The sequence below is a fragment of the Haliotis cracherodii genome, unplaced genomic scaffold (genome assembly GCF_022045235.1).
Source record: "Haliotis cracherodii isolate W230 unplaced genomic scaffold, xgHalCrac1.p SCAF_11, whole genome shotgun sequence".
NCBI classification, from domain to species: Eukaryota; Metazoa; Mollusca; class Gastropoda; order Lepetellida; family Haliotidae; genus Haliotis; species Haliotis cracherodii.
The window spans coordinates 28925951-28950084 of NW_027266266.1; the positions used below are offsets into that span (position 1 = coordinate 28925951).

The following is a 24134-nucleotide window of genomic DNA, read 5'->3' on the forward strand; positions in this document are numbered from 1 at the left end:
TTTGTGTACTTGGCTTAACCGCGATTAGTGGTATTCAATAATTAACAGGACTACTAATTTAGGCAGAGTCGTGTCCCTTCACATAGCTCCTTCCCAGCGCGTGACACCTCCGTTACACTCTCGGTAACATCACGATAGCGCACCGCGAACGGGATATCGCTGTGAGGAGCTTGGACAGCTAGCTAGACTGGGTTCCTGTCTAACTAAATCACTCTAAGCTTGCGTCGCCTACCAACAGTGGAACCAGTTTAACTGCAAGCTCCTTCCCAGCGCGTGACACAATCGTTACATTCTCGGTAACATCGCGATAGTGCTCCGCGAACGGAATATCGCTGTGAGGAGCTTCATTTGACAGGGGACAAACAATGTATTCACTCATCATTGATAGTAAACAGCCAACATCTCATTCACGGTTGACCGACTATGGGGCGTTTACAAGATAACCAATAAATGTTATTAAAACATATGTTGCCGATTCAGTAACACATAGGCAATAACGAAAGAAGCTCATGCTGAAGATTTCGTCTTGGCCAGCTGCTCGGTCAGAACGGCAGAATTTCTGCAAATCGACGGACGTATTTATTTTTGTCAGAAGTCTTCTCTATAGTACTCTCACAAAAAGACTGGTGCTACAATCTACCAGAAACATGTAACGACTATTCATTGTTACCAACGACCCTGCTAACAATAGTTCCAGTGACGAATTGTATTTTAACGACATATACACCATTATAACCCATAAATGCATGACACTTGAAGGTGTGAATGGAAGTACACATCTGTCGCCTATTGTAGCACACTTTTATTGCCGAAGGACAAAGTGCCTAAAGTGTCATAATGTTTTCAAGGTTTGTAAAGTTCAATCGAGATGATGGATATGAAGACCTTGACGGGAACATAGATATGGATATCACAGACATGGCGAACATGGCGAGCTTGGGAGGAAATGTACAGGAAGGTGGAGATGGAGGAAACAAGCAAAAAGAGCCACCCGAAGGTTAGTCACAAATAATTTAAACTGTTCAGTTACAGAATAACTATTTATAGTTGATTATTGTTGAATTTTCTGATTGAGCACTCTTATTTGGTTTGCAACGTTAGTGATTGCAGTTACAGAGGAAAAGAACACATCTACTCCAAACTATAGGTTATATAAGACTCCTGAAAGAGCAGTACATATGGTCGTAATAAGTGTGTTTCAGTTCTGAGTTTATTCCTGCATCACCGTGCAGAGGAGAGTATGAAATCAGCAGCAGCATGTGTCCTGGTATGGCCTCAGCTGACATTCTCTAGGCCCATTGATACACTTAGCCATGATACAATATTCATGTATTACTATTAATTGTAGAGTCATGTTTGATACACAGTATGATACCCTTTTCATCAAGTTGATGCTTGAAAGTGTTTTTTTTCATGAAGTACTTGTGGAATAAAAATGTAACTAACTGATATTGATGTTGAAAACAACTTTGAAAGTAGAATTGAATTTTATGTCTCATGTGAACTTATCATGTTTATCAAATTGATTGAGCCATACCCTCTGTCAAGCCAAATATTGCATATGTGACAGTGAATAACCAAATGCATATTTTCAACAATTCAGAACCTTTTCTGATAGACTTTATTGAGGGCCCTTGGATGCTAGAAGAAGTCCTAATTTACCATAGATGTTGTTTTATCAGAGAACACAATACAATTGCTTAACATCTACCTGTTCATCTGAGCTTATAAAGTCCCATATTACAGCTACAATATGCATAAGAGCCTATTCTTCCATAGTTTTCTCTTTTAATACCAAACACATTCACTGAAAGTCTCAGTACATCAACAATATGTGCAGGTGTAGGTTGATAATTTCACTTACCATAAATCTATATGTAACCACTCCTCAAATCCATGGAGCATATTTATATGTGGTTATAACTTGAAGAGATGAAATATTCCTACATGGTACCTTATACAATATGCCACACAGGTTACCACACAGGCTGCCTCACGTGCTACCACATAGTGGAGGGGCTTATTGACTAAATTGTGCACTTTGTGTTAAAAGCATGACATTTGGTACACAGGTTCTTCATCCCAGTACAAAAATTTATGGCTATTGGGCCATCCAATATTTTCAAGATGGCCACCAAATCCAAGATGGCCACCAAAAGTATCCTTATTTTTGGACATTTGTAAACATTAGGCCTTTAGTTGTTCACATAGCTTTATCATATTTGGTATCATGATACTTCTCTTTCATTTGATCATTTTTAGATACTTGGTGACCATAATTTTTCCAATATGGCTGCCAAATAAAAAAAACCCCGAAGCGAAGCAGTTGTTCTAGGGACATTGTGTAAAGCTTGAAGTTCCCCATTCTCAGTGATCTCAGGAACATCAGAATTCTAATGTCAAAATCTGATGTGATGGACAAGAAATTGACTTAGGGAACTGTTGCTGCTTTACACACTTTCCTCCACTGATCAAAATTCAAAGTACATTTTTCGCTGGATAGTTGACAATTCTGTTCATAGGCTTTTGTCATGGGGATAAAGAGTGCACAACCTGTAATCTTATGAGCATGAAGAGAACGTGATAAACTGACGGCCAAAAGAAATTTTACCATAGTTTCACTCAAAGTCACTCTAGTTTAAAAACCACCAAAGATAGATTCATGAACTAAAAAAGTATTGAAAAGATCAAATACTCAACAAAATTAACATTGAAAGTGACAGCATCCGATACTGGTTTGACAGTTGCCTGAATTCAGTTGGGGTAGAAAAAAACTAGCTTTCAACGGAAAAAGTCAGTCGTCTGATGAAGTCACGTGGGGTAGGTCGCCCTTCTTCTTGGAGGTTCTGCATCACTTCTTGTCGGTTGGCTGGAGGATGTGGCCGATGACGATACATGACATCCCAGAGGGGTTTATGTGGTGGATATGTCTGGGGAGCGTACAGTCCGGGCCCATCTCAATCTCTGACAATGATGTTGGGCAGTCAATAACTGTCCTCAATTTCATGAGCACTGAGTTACATGGCCACATACATCTTCCCGAGGCAAGAGAGTTAACTGACTGTAAAAGTCCAGTTTTCACCCTTGCCGAACTAGGCTGGTATTATAGAATTAGATTTTGGCTGGACTAACAAGTCTATGCATAGTCCAATCAAAATCCCACACTGAAATCAAAATCCGGTCTGTAAACTGTCATCCAGAGTTCGGTTGATTGCAGGATTTGCAAAGCATGTGCACCGTCAACTCGTTGTCAAGTTTTTAATCAAGGTGCTCAAATGATTTGATGCACTTCGCGATGTAAGACCCGTTTTATCACAATATAGATCTTGATTGTGGATCAGATCGTCTTGTCTGGGTGCCGCCATTTTGTTTGAAGCAAATGCAGGTGATACGAGAGGTGGAATCTGATTGGTCCATAGGAGAGGCATAGAAGGGACATAACTCGTAACAGCCACAGGTGGTGCTACGATCGAGCCGAGGAATTCCAGCCTAGTTCGGCAAGGGTGGAAACTGGACTGTTAAAGTCAGTCAACTCTCTTGCCACGGGAAGATGGGCCACATACTAACCATATGCCCTGTGGCATTCTTTGCCAATTACGTCACTGTGAGGAATCGATACCAGGGAGGCAAAGTACTCAAGTACCTGTCTTCATTGGGTGTAGTATCCTAACGTTACATCTGGTCAGTTACAGCAGCACGGCGGCAACCAAAAGTAGCAACGTGGGCATGGGTAAAACGACTGTGCAATTCCTTGTGAAGCAATGTTTGCTTCATACAAGACATATGTCCAAACACTATCTTGTAACCAATCTCCTATCGTTTTGAGGCCTGCCATTTCAATGTGTACACCTCCAAACATCATGACATTGATCTTCTCCACATGCAACAGACCAGCAAATAGCGGTCGATCAAATGCAACTACTGATGTCTGACTTGACTAACAGCCTCTCTGATGTGATTGTATGAATGTTTTATGTTCACCACATTTATCATCCCAAACTGGCTCCCACAGGAGATATCGCTTGGATGAGATCAAGCGATATCTACACTGTAGATATCGATGCAATGAAATTACATCACAATGCTTTGAAGACCATTGTGACGTCACTGGTTACAATGACAACACAATCAAATGACATCAATAATGGCACTGCTATTGAAGCTGTTAGCAGTACTTTTTACACTGAAGATACTGCTAATTACTATCTGCAAACTTAAAAACTTGGAAGAATGATGTTGGATGATAAATAAAATCTCACCCTCGTGTCTTTTGATATCAAATATATCAATATTCATTGATAAAAGTGGCAAAAATCCTCGGCAAGCCTCAGACTTTTTCCACTTTTATCAACTTGTGTTGATATGTTTGATATCAAAAGACACTCGGGTGAGATTCTTTAAATATATACAGTACCAACCATATATGTATATGTTTAATGTGTGTGTGTTGTTTGATCAATTAGTTTCACAAAATAGCAAATATAACTGTTGATAAACATTATTTTAACTCAAAGATCAAACAGAGGGTTTCTACACAATTGTACCTGAATATGTACCATTAAACTATTTATTTTGCTCTTTTCAACATATTTACTCACAACAGAGTAGTATTTGGGTTTACTGTATTAACTGTGTCATTTCTTCTCGATAATAGCTTCAGTAGCACTCTCCATGGACAATACCACACAGGCTACCACACAGGCTCCACACAGGCTTCCACGCAGGCTACCACACATGCTACCACACATGCTACCACACATGGTACTACACAGGCTTCCACCCAGGCTACCACACAGGCTGCAACCCTGGCTGACACACAGGCTACCACACAGGCTGCCACACAGGTTATCACACAGGTTATCACACAGGCTGCCACACAGGCTGCAACACTGGCTGACACACAGGTTACCACACAGGTTACCACACAGGTTACCACACAGAATTCAACACATGTTACCACACAGACTTCAACACATGTTACCACACAGGCTCCACACAGGCTACCACACATGTTACCACACAGGCTCCACACATGTTACCACACAGGCTCCACACATATTACCACACAGGCTCCACACATGCTACCACACAGACTTCAACACGTTACCACAGAGGCTCCACACAGGCTACCACACAGGCTACCACACAGGCTACCACACAGGCTCCACACATGTTACCACACAGACTTCAACACATGTTACCACACATGTTACCACACAGGCTCCACACATGTTACCACACAGACTTCAACACGTTACCACACAGGCTCCACACATGTTACCACACAGACTTCAACACATGTTACCACACGTTACCACACAGGCTCCACATGTACCATACAGGCTTCAACAAATGTTACCGCACATGCTACCACACAGGCTCCACACATGTTACCACACAGACTTCAACACAGGTTACCACACGTTACCACACAGGCTCCACATGTACCACACAGACTTCAACACATGCTACCACACAGGCTCCACACATGTTACCACACAGACTTCAACACATGTTACCACATATGTTACCACATATGTTACCACATATGTTACCACACAGGCTCCACATGTACCACAGAGACTTCAACACATGTTACCACACATGCTACCACACAGGCTCCACACATGTTAACACACAGGCTATCATGCAGACTACCATACAGGCTCCACACAGGCTACCACACAGGCTCCACACAAGGTACTACACAGGCTACCACCCAGGCTTCACACGTTACCACACAGGCTGCCACACAGGCTTCCACCCAGGTTCAACACATATTGCCACACATGCTACCACATATGTTACCACACAGGCTACCACACAGGTTACCACACAGGCTACCACACAGGTTACCACACAGGTTACCACACAGAATTCAACACATGTTACCACACAGACTTCCACACATGTTACCACACAGGCTCCACACATGCTACCACACAGACTTCAACACATGTTACCACACAGGCTCCACACAGGCTACCCCACATGTTACCACACAGGCTCCACACATGTTACCACACAGGCTCCACACATGTTACCACACAGGCTCCACACATGCTACCACACAGACTTCAACACGTTACCACAGAGGCTCCACACAGGCTACCACACAGGCTACTACACAGGCTCCACACATGTTACCACACAGACTTCAACACATGTTACCACACAGGCTCCACATATGTTACCACACAGACTTCAACACGTTACCACACAGGCTCCACACATGTTACCACACAGACTTCAACACATGTTACCACACGTTACCACACAGGCTCCACATGTACCATACAGGCTTCAACAAATGTTACCGCACATGCTACCACACAGGCTCCACACGTTACCACACAGACTTCAACACAGGTTACCACACGTTACCACACAGGCTCCACATGTACCACACAGACTTCAACACATGCTACCACACAGGCTCCACACATGTTACCACACCGACTTCAACACATGTTACCACACATGTTACCACACAGGCTCCACATGTACCACAGAGACTTCAACACATGTTACCACACATGCTACCACACAGGCTCCACACATGTTAACACACAGGCTACCACGCAGACTACCATACAGGCTCCACACAGGCTACCACGCAGACTACCACACAGGCTCCACACAGGTTATCACACAGGTTACCACACAGGCTACCACGAAGACTACCACACAGGCTACCACACAGGCTCCACGCAGACTTCTACACAGGTTACCACACAGACTTCCACACAGGCTACCACACAGGCTACCACACAGGCTCCATACATGTTAACACACAGGTTACCACACAGGCTCCATACAGGCTCCACACAGGTTACCACACTGGCTTCCACATAGGTTGTGTGCCTAGTCATGCACTTCTAAAGTTCCTTCAAATTCCCTGTTACAAATGGGTTTCTGAATTCGTCTAATTCCTGACCCTGTCATCCAAGGGATGTTGCAAAACTTATGCATACCAGCATCTTGTTCACCTTAAGCTTTGTAGAAAATAGCTGATGACCCCAAAGATTACTCGGCTCTGACTGCTCCAGTGACCACACCTCGTAGGCTGATCATGTGACCGGACTTTTCTCTTGTTTGTAAACAAACACACTTATTATGAAATAAGAACAGATGGGCCTATGCCAGCTTTTCCGTGCTGTTTACATATTGTTTTGCATAATTATATAGAAATGCTACTACAACTGCGACAGTGAGGTGCATGACGATGTAGCTTTACACATCAGTGTAACCGTATTGCTAGCTCCCAGTTGGCCTTTGATGACTGCATATTTCTATGCAAGGGGTCGGTGTATGGTTCTCTGTAGGAAGTATCTGGAGTTGATAGCTTGTGGTGTATACAAGAATACTTTATACAGGTAGAGATATATACAAGAAGCGCTATGTGCCAGATCAGCACATAGTGGTAGTGATTATTTGCTTGGTGCCCCGGAGCACATAGCCTAAACCTACTTAGGCTGAAGGTAGACCTTCTCTCCCTGATTTTCATCTCGTAAGTAAGTAAGTTGGAGATTTTTCCGCATTCGGAAATGTAAAACGATACATCCCGCATATGTCGCACACGGGGTTGCACTAATACTATTAGGGAAAAAAAGCATAAAGAATAAATAAAGAAGTAAAACCCACCAAAATATTAACTTTTACAGTACTTAATCTAAAAATCTAGGGGTTAGGGGTTTGGCTGGGTGGGAGTGGGGTAGAATAAAACATATCATAATGTGGAAAGTTTGGGCTTCGGTTGGAGGGGGTGGGGTCAAGCGGTTGAAGGCACAGCATCGGCTGGCAAGTGTGTGTGGCGCAAGAGGTCATGGGAGGACTTGGTGGGTGACTAATGGAGACTCCCGGCCAAGAGTCTCTTGGCGGTGTTCACTTCTAGGCTGTCAAGTACCTGGAATTTCTACAGAGCGAGCTTGGCCGCAGCGTTCTTGATGAATTCAAGATTGGGAGGCACGCCGCTGTTTATGAGGAAGTCGGCGAGGTCCTGGAAGGTGTTGAGCTTGTGCTCAAATCTCAGACCCCCCCTCCCCCCCCCCAAGATACTGCACCATGGTCATGATAGGCCACTGATGTACATGCTGCTATTGGTTGGTGAGTATAGGGGATGGGGAGATCCTTCTGTTGGTTCAGGATGTTCTCGCCTCGGCTGCCCTGACGTGTCTCACACTCTAGTGCTTCTCCTGAGTTGTCTGGGTATAGCTGTCGTTTGGCATGGGAGGCGCTTTGTTCCCTCAGGCGAGCAGAAGGGTTCCTCCCCTCTGGATTCGAGAGGAGCGAGTTCCATTGCTGCGACTGAGGGCTGAGGGGTGGGAGGAAGGACTTCTTCTTTGGAGTGGCTTTCGGTGCTGGTCTGGGTGCAGGGGGAGCCGATCCTGGGGTTGGGAGGCTCTTCTTTTCCTTAGGCGTGGACTTGGCCGGAGCCTTGTCCAGAGAGGCCTCTTCCTTTGGTTGAGGTCAAAAGAGATGGATAGTCAACGTCTTGCTGCTGTAAGAAGTCTGCAGGAGAGGGAAGGCTGGGGTTCGGAGAACTTGTTCTTGATCTGAGAGGTGTTTGTTGTTTCTTCAATCTTGTTGCCTGGCATTTCTTTGTTCCGGGTGATTGGCCTTCAGGATGGTAATATATATATATATATATATATATATATATATATATATATATAAAAGAGACTGGCAGTTCCTAACATATTGTGGACCATACACATTGCTGCAAACAGGTACAGGAAAGGACAGAAGTCTGTCATACCTGGCTTCTCCACCAAATTAACAACATGTTGCTGTGATGTTGGTAATGTTTATTTGCATATTCCTATGCAAGGGGTCGGCATATGCATGGTTCTCAGTGGAGTTGATAGCTTATGGTGTATACAAGAATACTTTTTACAGGTAGAGATATATACAAGAAGCACTATGTGCCAGCACATAGTGGTAGTGATTGTTGGCTCGGTGCCCTGGGGCCATTTAGTGGGTTTGCCGAGAAGGGTTTGTCTGAAAGGTGAGGCAACCTTTTTAGGTTTAGGTCTGCTTATTTATATTTTGTAAAAATGTGGAACTGGGAAGCATGCCATAGGTTGGGGGTTACAATCGGGGGGTTGGTTTTGTGGTTCCTATGTTTGTGTTTTTTAGGTTTTTAGTTTATCGATAGTTTTGTTTTTGTATGTAATTATATGCGGCCTAGTAGGCCTGTTTTAGTTGAGACTATGCCTAGTGCTTTGAAGGTTTGTGTGTCGTTTAGTGGGTTTAGGAGTGTTGCTAGTACCATTGTTCTGTGTTGTTTGTGTTTTGTGGGTCAATATTGATTGGTTAATTGGGAGCGAATAGGATTTTGTTTCTTTTGTGGGTTGGGAAATATAGATGCTGAATCCTGTGTGTTTTGATCCCGGGTCAGAGGACCCATCCGTGTAGATGTGACACCAATTTGGCAAATTTTCATGTACAAGGCTCAAAGTTCCTTTTTTGATTTGTTGATAGCTTAGTAAATATTTTTAGTCAGTCGCCAAAATGAAACGCAAGTGGCCATGCAACTTTACCTATCACAGTTGTGATAAATTAAAGATTATGTTTATTATACCCCGGTTTACGAAGTAAATCGGGGGTAAATAGCGTTCATTCTGTCCGTCCGTCCTTCCGTCCGAGCTTTTGTACGGCCCATAACTTTTTAACCATGCACCCTAGTCTCACCAAACTTGCTACACACATTTACCACAATGAGTTCTTGTGCCTTTTGCTATTTTGAAGTTTCTGAATTTTTTTATTTTTGCCGTTTCCATGGAATCATGGTGAAACATAAATTTTGGGTAGAGTTATTGTACGATCCATGTTTACAATATTATGTATCCTAGCTTCAGCAAACTTGCTACATAACGGGTAACCACTATGATTGTTTTTTTATCTTTTATAAGATTCTGAAAGTTTTCTCTTTTGCTCTTTTTTCATTTAATGTATAATAAGTATGCGTCATGCTTTGTAGTTAATTTCCAGTTTCAAAGGATTCCAAGAATGTATGTTGTGCTAAGCATTGATTACTAGATTGAAATATATTTGCAAAAACATGTGTTCATTTCAACTATAATGCATCCTCATGGGTTACAAAGGAAAGGGCAGTTCCTCTGACTTAAAGCAACAGGTATATTTCATTAATTAACAAACTATTTACAATTTGTTGTTGACCAGCAAGGATAACGGGGGTATGTGAGCTATGCTCACTTCTTTCTTGTTTGAAGTTGTTTGTTATTTATTATAACTGATTACAGTAAAAGACATCAAATTTGAACACAATGTTGTTATTGTAACAATGTTAAATGTTTGAGCATTTATATATTAGCTGGCTCTCAAATAGATGTTTGTTTTGAGAACTGTCAAATATGTAATGATGACATGATCATGGATAGTCACTTTAAAAAGATACTTTGCTTCAATCTCAAATTTGTACACAATGGTGAATGCCTGATGAGTAGATATGAACTATCAATTTCAACCTGAGGTTAAAACTGAAACAAAGTCGTGAAAGATTGAAAAAATCAATATGTCAGTGAAGTTGACTTATTTTACTTGTCACTGATTCATGTCAATTGAAGGTTCCCTGAGACCCTTGTGTGACAGATGAAGCCAACATTCATCAAGGAAAATATCTGCTTGTAAAACATCTTTGCTACTACATGTTATACACCATTTAAAAGGTCTTATCCTACTGTTCAAACATTTGAAAGCTATGTTTATTACATTATATAAAGAATGCATTTACAATTTAATTAAGTTTGTTGTAAATGAAAACCCCCGTACACATTCATAACGTCCAGATTATGGACCAAGGAAGTGAAAATTTGATGATTTGCAGCAGATATAAGATTTAATAAAATACACTTACGTATTTCTTTTTTATTTTCATTGTTTAAGTATCTGTAAATTATTTTAAAAAGAATTAAAATGGTATCTGTCTTCACCCATTTCCCGATAACAGTGGCTGTCCACTATGTAACGTGAAGAAATACCTACGTTTTCGAAGCTTCGTATGAATACGTACATTGAAGACTGCCATGTGACACACTATTAGAAAGCTTAATATTCCATCTACATGAGTTACCTTGCCCGAAGTATTTTCGTTGCTCTAACAAATATATTGGATAAACATTGGTTTCTAATGACACTTTCTTGCCGCAATCTGCTACAAGTTTCGTGATTGGTCAAATTTGAGCATGTGACATAAGGCATTAAATAAAAAAACAGCAATGGTACTGTCTTTGTGTATGATGAATTTCAGATTTGGACGAAAGTTTTTTTATAAATCGTGTTATTCTGAAAGTTTTAAGCAGAAAATCATGATCTATATTAAAATATACATGTATTAAAACTTCATGGATGTATTGTGCTAGGTTATGAGCTGTGACAAAGATTTTTTTCATGCATATATTTTGGCATTAACTAAACATCGAGTCCGAGCCGAGAACTCGAGGCGGCAAAAGCCAAGATGTTATTTGACTAACATTACACGCAATCGCACGAAAAGATGAAAATAATAACTAAAATGTAAGTTTGAAACTTTTAGATATATTTCTGTTAGTTTTATATATTACTTTGTATAGGATATTTAAAGATTTGCTTGAAACATATTTATTTTACTCTTTGACATGTCCGATGTGGACCCGTTGTCTTACCTGAAGTATGTGTCCAGGAATTGTTTTTTCAATAACATTGCAGGAAATAGTGAATATTTCTTTAATTTAGTGATAGAAAAGGATAAATTGAAATGGAATATGTATTTCATACATTGTGAAATGCCAGAGATTTTAAAAATGAATGATATGATCGGTAGGTTCTTAAAATTATATACTGTTTTGAAGTGATTACGGCATGGCCGGTCTACCGGCGTGCGGTGTCTTGCTTCTTGGCCGGAGTTAAATTCATGATTTTGTCCGTACTCGCCAATATTTCCTTGCATTTCTGAAACTTCACTCGCAAATGCGACCAAATCACTCGCAATTTTCAGCCCTTATGTATGTATGCTAGTGCGGTGGTTTTAGTGGTGTTGGGGTCGGTTTCCTTATTTAGTTTGGAGGAGAATGTAATGTCTATTTTGGGGTTTTTGAAGTTTGGTTTTGCATTTTGTTTTAAATCGTTTGATGTTTTAGGCTTAGATTATTGTTAAGGATTTGTTGGATTTGGGGGTTTTGCTGGGTTGAGGACCAGAAGTTTATCATTAGCTGTTCTCGGCGTAAATCCAGGGGGGATTTCGCCTGTGAGGGCCTGCAGTGAGGTAAGGGGTGTTCCATGTTGTGTACGTGTGATTATCTTTTGTTATTGGATTGAAATAAGTTTATCGCTAAGTGAGTTGTTTAAGGTATATTGGGCATCCATAGTCTATTTTTGATCTAATTAGTGATTTGTAAAGTGATAGTGGGGTCTCCTTGGAGGCCCCCCAGATGGAACCTATCAGGCATTGGAGTGTATTTGGAGCTTTTGTGCATCTAGTTACTAAGGGTTTAAGGTGAGCATCCATGGTCAGAAAATCATCAAATGTTAGTCCTAGAAATTTAGTCTGTTTTTGGAATTTGATAGGATTGTTGTCCAGATGTAGTTTGGGGATGTGTGTGTGCATATTTTTATGTTTAAATACTAACCCTATTGTTTTTTCAGCATTTAATGAGAAGCCCCATATATTTGCCCATATTGGAATTTTATTTAGTACCTGTAGCAGTAGCTTTTGGACCATGATTTTCTTTTCTGGACCGAGGCTTATATATGCTAAGGTTACCTGACAATGGAGTAAGTCATAAAGATAAACTACAGTAATTAATCAGTGATATAGTTGCACAGTTGGTTCAGGATGGCAGACGGTCAATGTTCAATACAATGGGGATTAACAATTGGGATTAACATCTTATAAATAACAACAATTAAGTGATTTAAGACATATTCATGTCATGGCGACAGGGTAAACAATACATGTTCATTCAGACAATGGCTGGCCCAAATCAGTCGCATTGACAATCGTAAGACATTGTCTGCTAAAAACTAAACTGTTTTAAACTGTCTATTTCTCTGTCTATTTCTCACACAATTTGTTTTACAGATTTACATCATCGTCAAATGAACTTTCTAAACTTGACTGATTATGAAACTGTTGTTAAGTTCCACCACATTATAACCTACCTTAGCTACATGCCTACGTGTTGTTAAGTTCCACCACATTATAACCTACCGTAGCTGCATGCCTACGTGTTGTTAAGTTCCACCACATTATAACCTACCTACCTTAGCTGCATGCCTACGTGTTGTTAAGTTCCACCACATTATAACCTACCTACCTTAGCTGCATGCCTACGTGTTGTTAAGTTCCACCACATTATAACCTACCTACCTTAGTTGCATGCCTACGTATTGTTAAGTTCCACCACATTATAACCTACCTACCTTAGCTGCATGCCTACGTGTTGTTAAGTTCCACCACATTATAACCTACCTACCTTAGCTGCATGCCTACGTGTTGTTAAGTTCCACCACATTATAACCTACCTACCTTAGCTGCATGCCTACGTGTTGTTAAGTTCCACCACATTATAACCTACCTACCTTAGCTGCATGCCTACGTGTTGTTTGATCTCCATGTACAGTGGAATCTGTCCAGTTTTACTCGGTTTGGGACCGGTTTAAAAATCTGGTTTACGGCGAGGTCTGGATTACACAGAGTACAAAAAGTTGAACTGAAGACAAAACGAGAAGCAATGATCATTGATCTTTATTCGCATACACATACATTATACATTATACATGAAATATGGACCTGGGCTGGCATTAAATGCACAGTAAAACATTCTTTATTTGAAAAAAGTAATCGCTTATGTTTCTTAAGATTTTTTTTTTTAAATCGTGTCAATACGCCATTTTTTTGCCAGTCGCTCGGTCATTTCAATTAATAATGACTAACTGTGTTTACCTTTTACTGTTTATCTCAAATTTAGAAGCCTCCACACTGATTGCCTGATTAGAAAGTTCACCTGATGCAACCTCAATATAGGAATATATATAGCGGGTTTTCATCCTTCCGTCCTTCTGTCTGTCCTTCCTTCCAAGTTTTCTCAGAAACTACTGACAACACATGAATAAAACTTGACAAGCTTACCTAAGAGATACTTGTCAAGACTGAGTTTGATAATTATTTTTTTACAGAGTTATGGTCCATAGTGCATGGTGTTTATAATGGTTTCAACTTTTTACAGAAACTACTGAAGTTACCTGAATGAAACTTTGCATGAAGTTAAGTGAGGATTAAAAAACACATTTCCCCCAGAGTTAAAGTCCCTTTGTCCAAGCTTTAGGCTTTGTGCATCGTTCTTTGCAGTGCATGTTTTTAGAAAATCAGCACTGAGGTTAACCAAGATCCTTTTATAAAAGGAACTTATTTCTTATTACAATGTGCATGCAACCAGGGGTCCAGAAAATTTAAAATCCCAATCGGATATTTGCATTTAGGCCACGCCCCCTTCAAATAGCGTATTTTAGTACGACTTTTCACACACATTACAAGTTGTTACGTCTTCACAATATGATGAATTATGAATTGTTTCAATTTAAATTGTTTAATTCACCGGGCAATTCATAACAATGCAAATAATATTATTTTAGATGTACATGGAAAACATACGTTTGTTTCTGTTATAATAACGATCTGTTAACATAGTGAACGGTCTAATTAATATTCATGAGTTATATTCATGAGTCTGCTCAAGTGTACGCATTGTAACATTTGGATCGAGACTATTATCCCATATTTGGTTATCACGTGACCTCACGGGAAAAGTTTTTTTTAAAACTAAAGATTATTTAAAAACAAGACAGATGATATAATCACAAATACTAAAATATCGTTGATAGCAATAGTTATTTGAATACTTTTTTCATCTTTACTTAATTATTGTCTGAGGTTACGTATCGTAGCGTTGTGAGGATAATGAGGTACATCGATGTAGCAAGGTATTTATGTACAGTTGTAAACACCTTTCACTCAAATTAACAAGATGTTTCTCAGTAATTAATCCTTGATTAATCAGTGTCAACTCAGTTTATTGCCTATTACAGTGATTGACCGATGAGGATACTATTTAATTTGACAGTATTGTGGTCACTGGTCATTGTCACATTTGTGCAGATACTAGAACCTGGATAAGTGCAGTATATAAATGTATAACAGAGCTCCAGATAAGCTTTTGGTGTCGTTTGTATTTTACACATGCATTTTAAAATCATTGGGTATCAGTAATTCTATCTAGGTATTCAAATTTCTGTTACCCACAAGTTTTTACACATGTGGGTATTTAAGTTAAATATTTAACAACACTATTTATCTAGTCCCTGCAAACTGGTTTCATGTGGGTTAGAGAGCTTTATAAGACTCAATAATACCATGATACTTCCACAAGAAAGTGTGATGGCACATGATCATGATGTAACTGTCATAGTGGAGTTTGGCGAGGTTGACGGAATGCCCGTTTATAATTTCAAAATAAGTTGCTGATTCGCTAATCAAATACACTGGGTTACATCACAATATTTTGATGATACGCACAAGTTTTATTTTTGTAGCGTATCTGTAAATTTCATTGTGTATTTGATACGCTTGGATTTTATTTTACTGCATATTTCTGCATTTCTGATGCGTAATTTACGCAGATACGCAGCTTATCTGTAGCTCTGGTATACTATATCAAATAACTAACAAACCATGTCAAATAATTTATGTTGTTATTGCTTCACTGAATATAACAAATAATACATCAGCTTCTGACTTGTTATTGTATTCGTGAATTAATATTCTTATTTGTTACCCTATATTCGTGATACAAATCGTATTCGCCTCACAAGTGTATTCGTTGCAGCCCTACTGAACACACTAGATGCATAGATTGCTGTCCACTGTTCTTGTTTGCCAGGGCTCATCTATAGTGACACCATAATCTCTTTCCAAGCACCCAGTAAATATGTCAACAAGATTAATGCCGGTCCAACAGGATTAACAGTTTTAAGTATTCTGCTCTGTCTAGCCATTCATTAACCATAAGGCACACCCCATCATGTATCAACCAATCATATTCCTTTTTATTGTTCTAAGTTTTGTTGAATACATACAGAAGCAAAATGTTAGGCAGAAGGGGTTTGTTGCTCTAACCAAGCAGATCTCTCTCCCTCAGCCCAGAGAGTTTTACCGATTCCCTGTGGCACCCTCGGCTATATTCTAAGATGTTGTAAATTGTTCATTGTTAATTGTTCTTGTAAATAAAATTTTGATGTCTCCTGTGACTCCGGCTCTTTGCTGACTAATTCCCCCAAGAAAACCAGCACACCATTTGGAAGGTTTCGTTCATCCGAGCAGAACCATAATAGAACCATAATAATACCATAATAATTCATAAAAGCACCCAATGTGGATCCAACCATCACAGGAAAACCTAGTATAAATGTTATATCATGATAGGTAATGAAGGATTCATTTGGAACCCAAGAAACCAAAGTCATCAGTTTGCGAACTGATTGAACAGACTTTTCCTTCTTCAGAGGAGGAGACATTAGATGTTTCCACTGCTGTGACTGTTGTTTAGTCTCTGGCTGATAGGGGCGAACCCAAAACTCCTCCATGGTTACGAATAGCTAAAATAAATCATCTGGGTCTGCTTCAAACAATATAGCATCTCACAAAACATGCTGAACCTGGAGTTTTTCTGATCTGGAATCAGAAACCTTGGAACCAAGTTCATTCCTCATTCCTACTGTTTTGGCTATATGATGTGTGGTTGTCAATCATCCATAGCCATATTATGTGTTTTATTAACATTTTCCTTGGTGGTCTCAGTTAAAGATCTTCCTGATCTTAGTTGGGTTCAGAATTTGTCATACACCAAGTTATTTTTCTCTTCTTTAACTGATGTCTGACTTACTGAGAAAAGGTATGATTTATGTTAATACATATTCATACACAGATAATCATGTTTGATATCAGATGTCAGTTTCATTCCAAGACCACTTTGATACATGATGAAACAGACTGATAATCATGATAATATACACCTTATCTGTCACCTGAGCTGTGACAGCTTGTAGATGATTGCTCAATTAGTGTGAGAACTGAGTAGTTAAGAACAATGTGAAAAGATTTGTGTTATAACAGAGAAATAGAGATTAGTCCTGAATGTGAACTGTGCATCATCTGGCCAAAGAAATAATGATGATATCACTGAGGAGTTGTAAAAAGTTTTACTAGTTTTGTAAACTGTAACAAATGAATGTGAATATGTGTAATGTTCTGACAGTCTTACCTGACTCTGCAGTACACTGCTGGGCCTGCAGGAATGCAGTCTGGCCTCATCTAGCAAATACTTCTGTCAGCAACTACGCTGTGAGATTCTGTAATCACTGCTTGACACCATGGACATGATGTTCATTTAAGCTACAACAATTGATTTTCATCTTAGTCAGTCCCAAAAGCCAATATTCCTACAGAAGCATGCCCCATAGGCCAAACACCTAGTGTGGATACTTTGGAGAGAAGGGCAAGTTTAATCCCTGACAATTCCAGCCCGCCTGTCCAAATGATAAAATTGACATGTCAGACTTGTCAACTGTCATTTATATATCATACTTGTCAGATGCAGTGTTTCTTGGTTATCACACTCCTGCTCTGTACGTGTAGACAATAAAGTGTCACTAGGAATGTATACTATCCCTGCACAACATGCATCCACACATGACATTCCCTTTCTCATGGCTTTTGTCATGTTGACTGCAATAGGTATCTTTTGGATATCATCTTCTGATGACTCTTGTTTTATAAAGTATTCAAAATAAACATGATTCCTTGGTTCCTTAGGGGGCACGGGGGCACGGGTGGCCCAGTCGTCTAAGGCGCTGCGATTCGCTGTGCAGAGTTGCGTCCCTTGGGCATGCCAGAGACCTATGATTGTGGGTTCGAATCCCGGTTCGCCCCGATTATGTTTCTAGGTTTGTCAGCACCACACCCGTCCTCATGGGTTTCACCAAAGTGGTAAACATCTGAGACATGCATCATTTCGGGCTTTCCTCCCACATTAAGCTGACATGCTGTGATATAACTGGAATACTGTTAAAAGCGGTGTTAAACCCAACTCACTCACTCACTCACTCACTCACTCACTTGGGTCCTTAACCCTCTTGGTGCCATGGGACAATATATGATCTCTCACTTTTCACACCCCATTAGTTCCATGGGACCAATTATTGTCTGGGAAAAATGTCTCTTTTCAACTGTGAATTAAGATGTCAAAAAATGAGTGCGCAGAATAAACATAAAATGCAAAATATTGTAAGATCAGTAAAGAGGTTACCACGATTCTCGACCATTTTCAGCCATGTTTGTGAATGATGGTGATCTTGATTATGCACCCATGTCACATACACATAACTATCTTAGTATCAGACGGCCAGTTTGAAAAATAAATCTAATCAAACTGGTCAGAAAGATTTACTTTTCCCCACTGCACAGTTATTGATGTGAGACTATTGACGTTTAGTCTGCAACAGAAGTTTTTGTTCATGTATTGCATATTTTTATGTGTGTCATGGCAATTTAGTGCTACACTAGAGACCAAATGAGAGTGCAGAATGTCGTTCTGTTTATAATCAACACAGAAACATTGTTGCATTAGAGAAACATTGTTACCTCTACCCAGCATGTGCAGCAACACAGAAACATTGTTTCTTCTACCTAGAATGTACATCAACACAGAAACATTGTTACCTCTACCCAGCATGTACAGCAACACAGAAACATTGTTACTTCTACCCAGCATGTGCAGCAACACAGAAACATTGTTACCTCTACCCAGCATGTACAGCAACACAGAAACATTGTTACCTCTACCCAGCATGTGCAGCAACACAGAAACATTGTTTCTTCTACCTAGAATGTACATCAACACAGAAACATTGTTACCTCTACCCAGCATGTGCAGCAACACAGAAACATTGTTTCTTCTACCCAGCATGTACAACAACACAGAAACATTGTTACCTCTACCCAGCATGTACAGCAACACAGAAACATCGTTACCTCTACCCAGCATGTACAGCAACACAGAAACATTGTTACTTCTACCCAGCATGTACAACAACACAGAAACATTGTTACCTCTACCCAGCATGTACAGCAACACAGAAACATCGTTACCTCTACCCAGCATGTACAGCAACACAGAAACATTGTTTCCTCTACCCAGCATGTACAACAACACAGAAACATTGTTTCCTCTACCCAGCATGTACAACAACACAGAAACATTGTTACTTCTACCTAGAATGTACAGCAACACAGAAACATTGTTACCTCTACCCAGCATGTACAACAACACAGAAACATTGTTACCTCTACCCAGCATGTGCAGCAACACAGAAACATTGTTACCTCTACCCAGCATGTACAACAACACAGAAACATTGTTACCTCTACCCAGCATGTACAACAACACAGAAACATTGTTACCTCTACCCAGCATGTACAACAACACAGAAACATCGTTACCTCTACCCAGCATGTACAACAACACAGAAACATCGTTACCTCTACCCAGCATGTGCAGCAACACAGAAACATTGTTTCCTCTACCCAGCATGTGCAGCAACACAGAAACATTGTTTCTTCTACCCAGCATGTACAACAACACAGAAACATCGTTACCTCTACCCAGCATGTGCAGCAACACAGAAACATTGTTTCCTCTACCCAGCATGTACAACAACACAGAAACATTGTTACCTCTACCCAGCATGTGCAGCAACACAGAAACATTGTTTCCTCTACCCAGCATGTACAACAACACAGAAACATCGTTACCTCTACCTAGAATGTGCAGAAACACAGAAACACTGTTACTTCTACCCCGCATGTGCAGCAACACAGAAACATTGTTTCTTCTACCTAGAATGTACAGCCACGCAGAAACATCGTTACCTCTACTCAACATGTGCAGCAACACAAAAACATTGTTACCTCTACCCAGCATGTACAGCAACACAGAAACATCGTTACCTCTACCTAGAATGTGCAGAAACACAGAAACACTGTTACTTCTACCCCGCATGTGCAGCAACGCAGAAACATTGTTTCCTCTACCTAGAATGTGCAGCAACAAATCATCATCGTTAATCATCGTTACTTCTACCCAGCATGTGCAGCAACACAGAAACATCGTTACCTCTACCCAGCATGTACATCAACACAGAAACATTGTTACTTCTACCCAGCATGTACATCAACACAGAAACATTGTTACCTCTACCCAGCATGTACAGCAACACAGAAACATTGTTTCCTCTACCCAACATGTGCAGCAACACAGAAACATTGTTACTTCTACCCAGCATGTGCAGCAACACAGAAACATTGTTACCTCTACCCAGCATGTGCAGCAACACAGAAACATTGTTTTCTCTACCCAGCATGTGCAGCAACACAGAAACATTGTTTTCTCTACCCAGCATGTGCAGCAACACAGAAACACTGCAACAGTCCCCAAAGCCACCCCCACTGGCTGCGTCTGTAAAATACTGAAGAACATTGCTGTCCAGGGTCTGCTCTGGCTTAAATATTTTTGGGGTCACTTGGACCCCTTCATCATCAAATTAGGGGTCCCAAACAAAAATGGAGGGGACCAATTTATAGCATTATAACATAACATTAACAACATAACACAGTGGTTGTAAAAATCAGAAATCTTTTCGCAACTGCAAAATGAAGGGTTGGAAAGCAAAACAGCCTAAGTCCTACTTGTAGGACTTAGGCTGTTTTGCTTCCCAACCCTTCAAATATCAACAAACAGGCAAAGTGAGAGAAAGGTTCACATCAGGGCACATCCTGCTCTCATGACCAAAAGGTTTACAGTAAGGGACAAACAATTGCGTAAAAGGGACATTTGATATTAATGAATATGTTAACACAAAATTATCCATGTTAATATCTAACTTCATAAATGACAAGGCTGTACATGGGTTATCAGCCATTGGTAAGTGGTCATTGTGACAGACATTTGTGAATGTTTTTACCGAGATCTACCAATGATTTGAAGTTATGGATTCAGTTAAGTTCAATGGCTGTTCTGTGCTACTGTACTGAGTAGTGAGTTCATGGCGTAACTGTGACAATGATCAATGAGTCATAACATAATTGGCATATCAAACGTTTTTTTAGTAAGAGTATGTTCAGGATCCAGCATTTCCTTGATGAATCTAGTTAACATGTTTCAGGTGCTATAAATGTTTAAACATGTCAGTTACACTAATAACGGTTCTGGCAAAATGTGTTTTGCAATTCTTAATATAACTCACAAGAGATTGAATTATTATCAGCTTCAGAAGTCTGTTGTAGAATAACTAAATATTCAGAGTCCGCTAAACAAAAACAATGCTTACATTCAAGTGTTCGCATTTATTCTTTATCATATGCAGTATCGCGGTATCGATAAATCTCGTAATCCACACAACCAGTCGACTGTTTACTTATGCAAATGTAAGCACGATATATTTCATCGCATGATCGAATACAGGACTCGTTGCGGTATGTCACGGCTAGACTCTACTTGTACACACGTTAACTTTTTTATGATAGTTGCTGGGATGTTTTTGAAGTGGAATTACCCCTACCGAAATTGATTAGAAAAAGAACCCATCTGTTCAAACGAAGTTCCTTGACCAAACCTAGGTCGTATGCAAAATACAAAACAGGAAGTGATGTGAACCATATAATCCACACAGCCCTTACTTACTGCGGTAAGATTCACCAATGACAGGTACTTTGTTTACTGAACTCGGTAAAGAAAATCAGCATCGATCAATCCAATGAACAACAAACACTTTGTGAATCACATATTTAATATTTGTAAGCGTGCCCCACTACGATCCATTATAAATTAACTACCGCGATAACATAGCGTACCATCCTACACGGTCGCTCGATTTCGCGGGTCTGTTACCACGTTCTGAAGTATACCCTTGATGTGCCTGGCTATTTTTAGTTTGACACAAGGTCGGGATATTTTCGACCAATCATCAAGCTACCCAGCATGTACAGCAACATAGAAACATTGTAACCTCTGACCAGCATGCACAGCAACACATAAACATTGCAACAGTCCCCAAAGCCACCCCCACTGGCTGCGTCTGTAAAATACTGAAGAACATTGCTGTCTATCCACAATTGATCCTGAAACACTGAAATGCTATTATAACCTGTGAGAAATGTTAACCACATCTGTAAGTGTTCCTTGACCCAGTTGGTAATCCTAATTGAGTGAAATGGTTGCAGGTCGATTTGCCTGTGGCTGAAGGTTCTTGCCATTGGTATAACCTTGCACACAAAGTTAAGCTTGCTTATAAGGGTCTAAAGGGCCACCATTCTATAGTAGCAGATGCAGCTTGACCACTGTACAGCCCCCGAACAGAACATACGGGCCGCACAGGCTATACTGATCATCAGCCTACCGTTGCTGAAACAGCTCAATCGCCATATGGTTTTCGCACAGACCGCATGGGCCATACGTTTTTTTTCTAGTCAGTTACAGGATCGGCCAGTCAACTGCATGGCCTCTGCATGGTTCTGCAAAAGTTTACGGATTCACAGCACCTACATGAATCGTCATGACCAACACAGGGACCATGTGGATCCACTCGACTACTTTGTTACTCACCAGCCAGATAAGTCCCGGTCAGGGGTCTCCCACATCCCTTCTGACTCTGACCCGGACGATTAAACGATGAACGATGAGGTTGAAAATTCCCCACCGCATGAATTTGGCTCTCCTCTTTCCTTTGTTGATCTACTCAACTCCCTATGCCATTTCATGCCTCGCCTGCCTCCCCTAGCTTAATGTGGGAGGAAAGCCTGAAGTGATGCAGGTCTCAGACGTTTACCACTTCAGTGAAACCCATGAGCACGGGTATGGTGCTGACAAACCTAGAAACATAATCGGGGCGAACTGGAATTCGAACCCACAATCATAGGTTTCTGGCGTGCCCAAGGGACGCAACTCTGCACAGCGATCGCAGCGCCTTAGACGACTGGGCCACCCGTGCCCCCCTGCACACAAGAGATTATCGATCAGTCCTTGGACAATCTACATCAACTTCGGCATGGTGATAGACCCCCGCTCCCTAATTTGAAGAGAAAGTTATACTGGATGCATGTCTTGCCGCTCCCTGATTAAATGGTTTTATATGATGACTTTCTTTCCAAAAAATCCCAACATGCGATTACCCTCACCTGACTAGTCACATGAATGATCTGTCAACTGTCAACAGATATTCCATGGATATTGGTGCTTATATCATTTGGTTTGTGGCTTGAGTCTGTCATGCCATACCTCCATTTGCAACCATCCCATGATGATGACCCATCAGATATCCCCCTTATCTATCCTTGTAGATCAATTGGGTCTTATTCATGTTCCCTTGGATGTAATCCTTACGATGCAAGTTTAGACATCTTCATCTGACGCTCCTATCACAGATCAGATTTAGGGATGGTGATGTGCCAACCCATCACTGCCCCCAAGATATTTAGTAATCAACTTGGATAGATTGTTGAAGAGTTCAGACAAGACACAGCTGAAAGATTTTAAGTGTCTTCCATAAACTTAGCGGTCAAAGCTCATGAATCATCCAAACGACCTTTCTGATGAACAGATCATTCTCAACACCAATCAGATTCCTTTTGTCTGCCTGACTTCAAATGTAAGCGATGTAGCAGAAGAGGTTTTAAAGTTGGGAGGTCGCAGGGACCATAGATGACTCTTTCCCCACTCCCATTTTCAGTCTGAAACCCTATTGATTTGGCTATGTCTATGGATTGCGATCTACGTCTACCAACCCTGAGTCCACTGTAAATCATCTGTTGTTTTACGAAGACAACTGGAAGCTGATTACTTCCAATAACTGGATCACAGATGTTGTATCTCACGGCTACAAGTTACATTTCCAGACCTGTCCAGTTCCTGTGTCCCCACCCGAGGTCACAGTTCCATCTGGAATGAGCAAAACTAAGGGCAGCCAGTCTTGCCATCAGCACACTGCTGGACAAATGAGCCATTCATGTACTCCAAGACACGGAC

At 40.5% G+C, this 24134-nt stretch overlaps 1 protein-coding gene across 1 annotated transcript in view; it reads left to right on the plus strand.

The window, feature by feature from the left end:
* The first annotated feature begins 343 nt into the window (after nucleotides 1–343).
* Nucleotides 344–24134, plus strand: part of LOC139456405 (synaptic vesicle 2-related protein-like) — a 97167-nt gene continuing 73376 nt past the window's right edge. The window contains exon 1 of the mRNA XM_071238102.1: nucleotides 344–997. Within this exon, the coding sequence (XP_071094203.1) occupies nucleotides 838–997 (160 nt within the window). The 5' untranslated portion in view covers nucleotides 344–837. The remainder of the gene's footprint in view (nucleotides 998–24134) is intronic.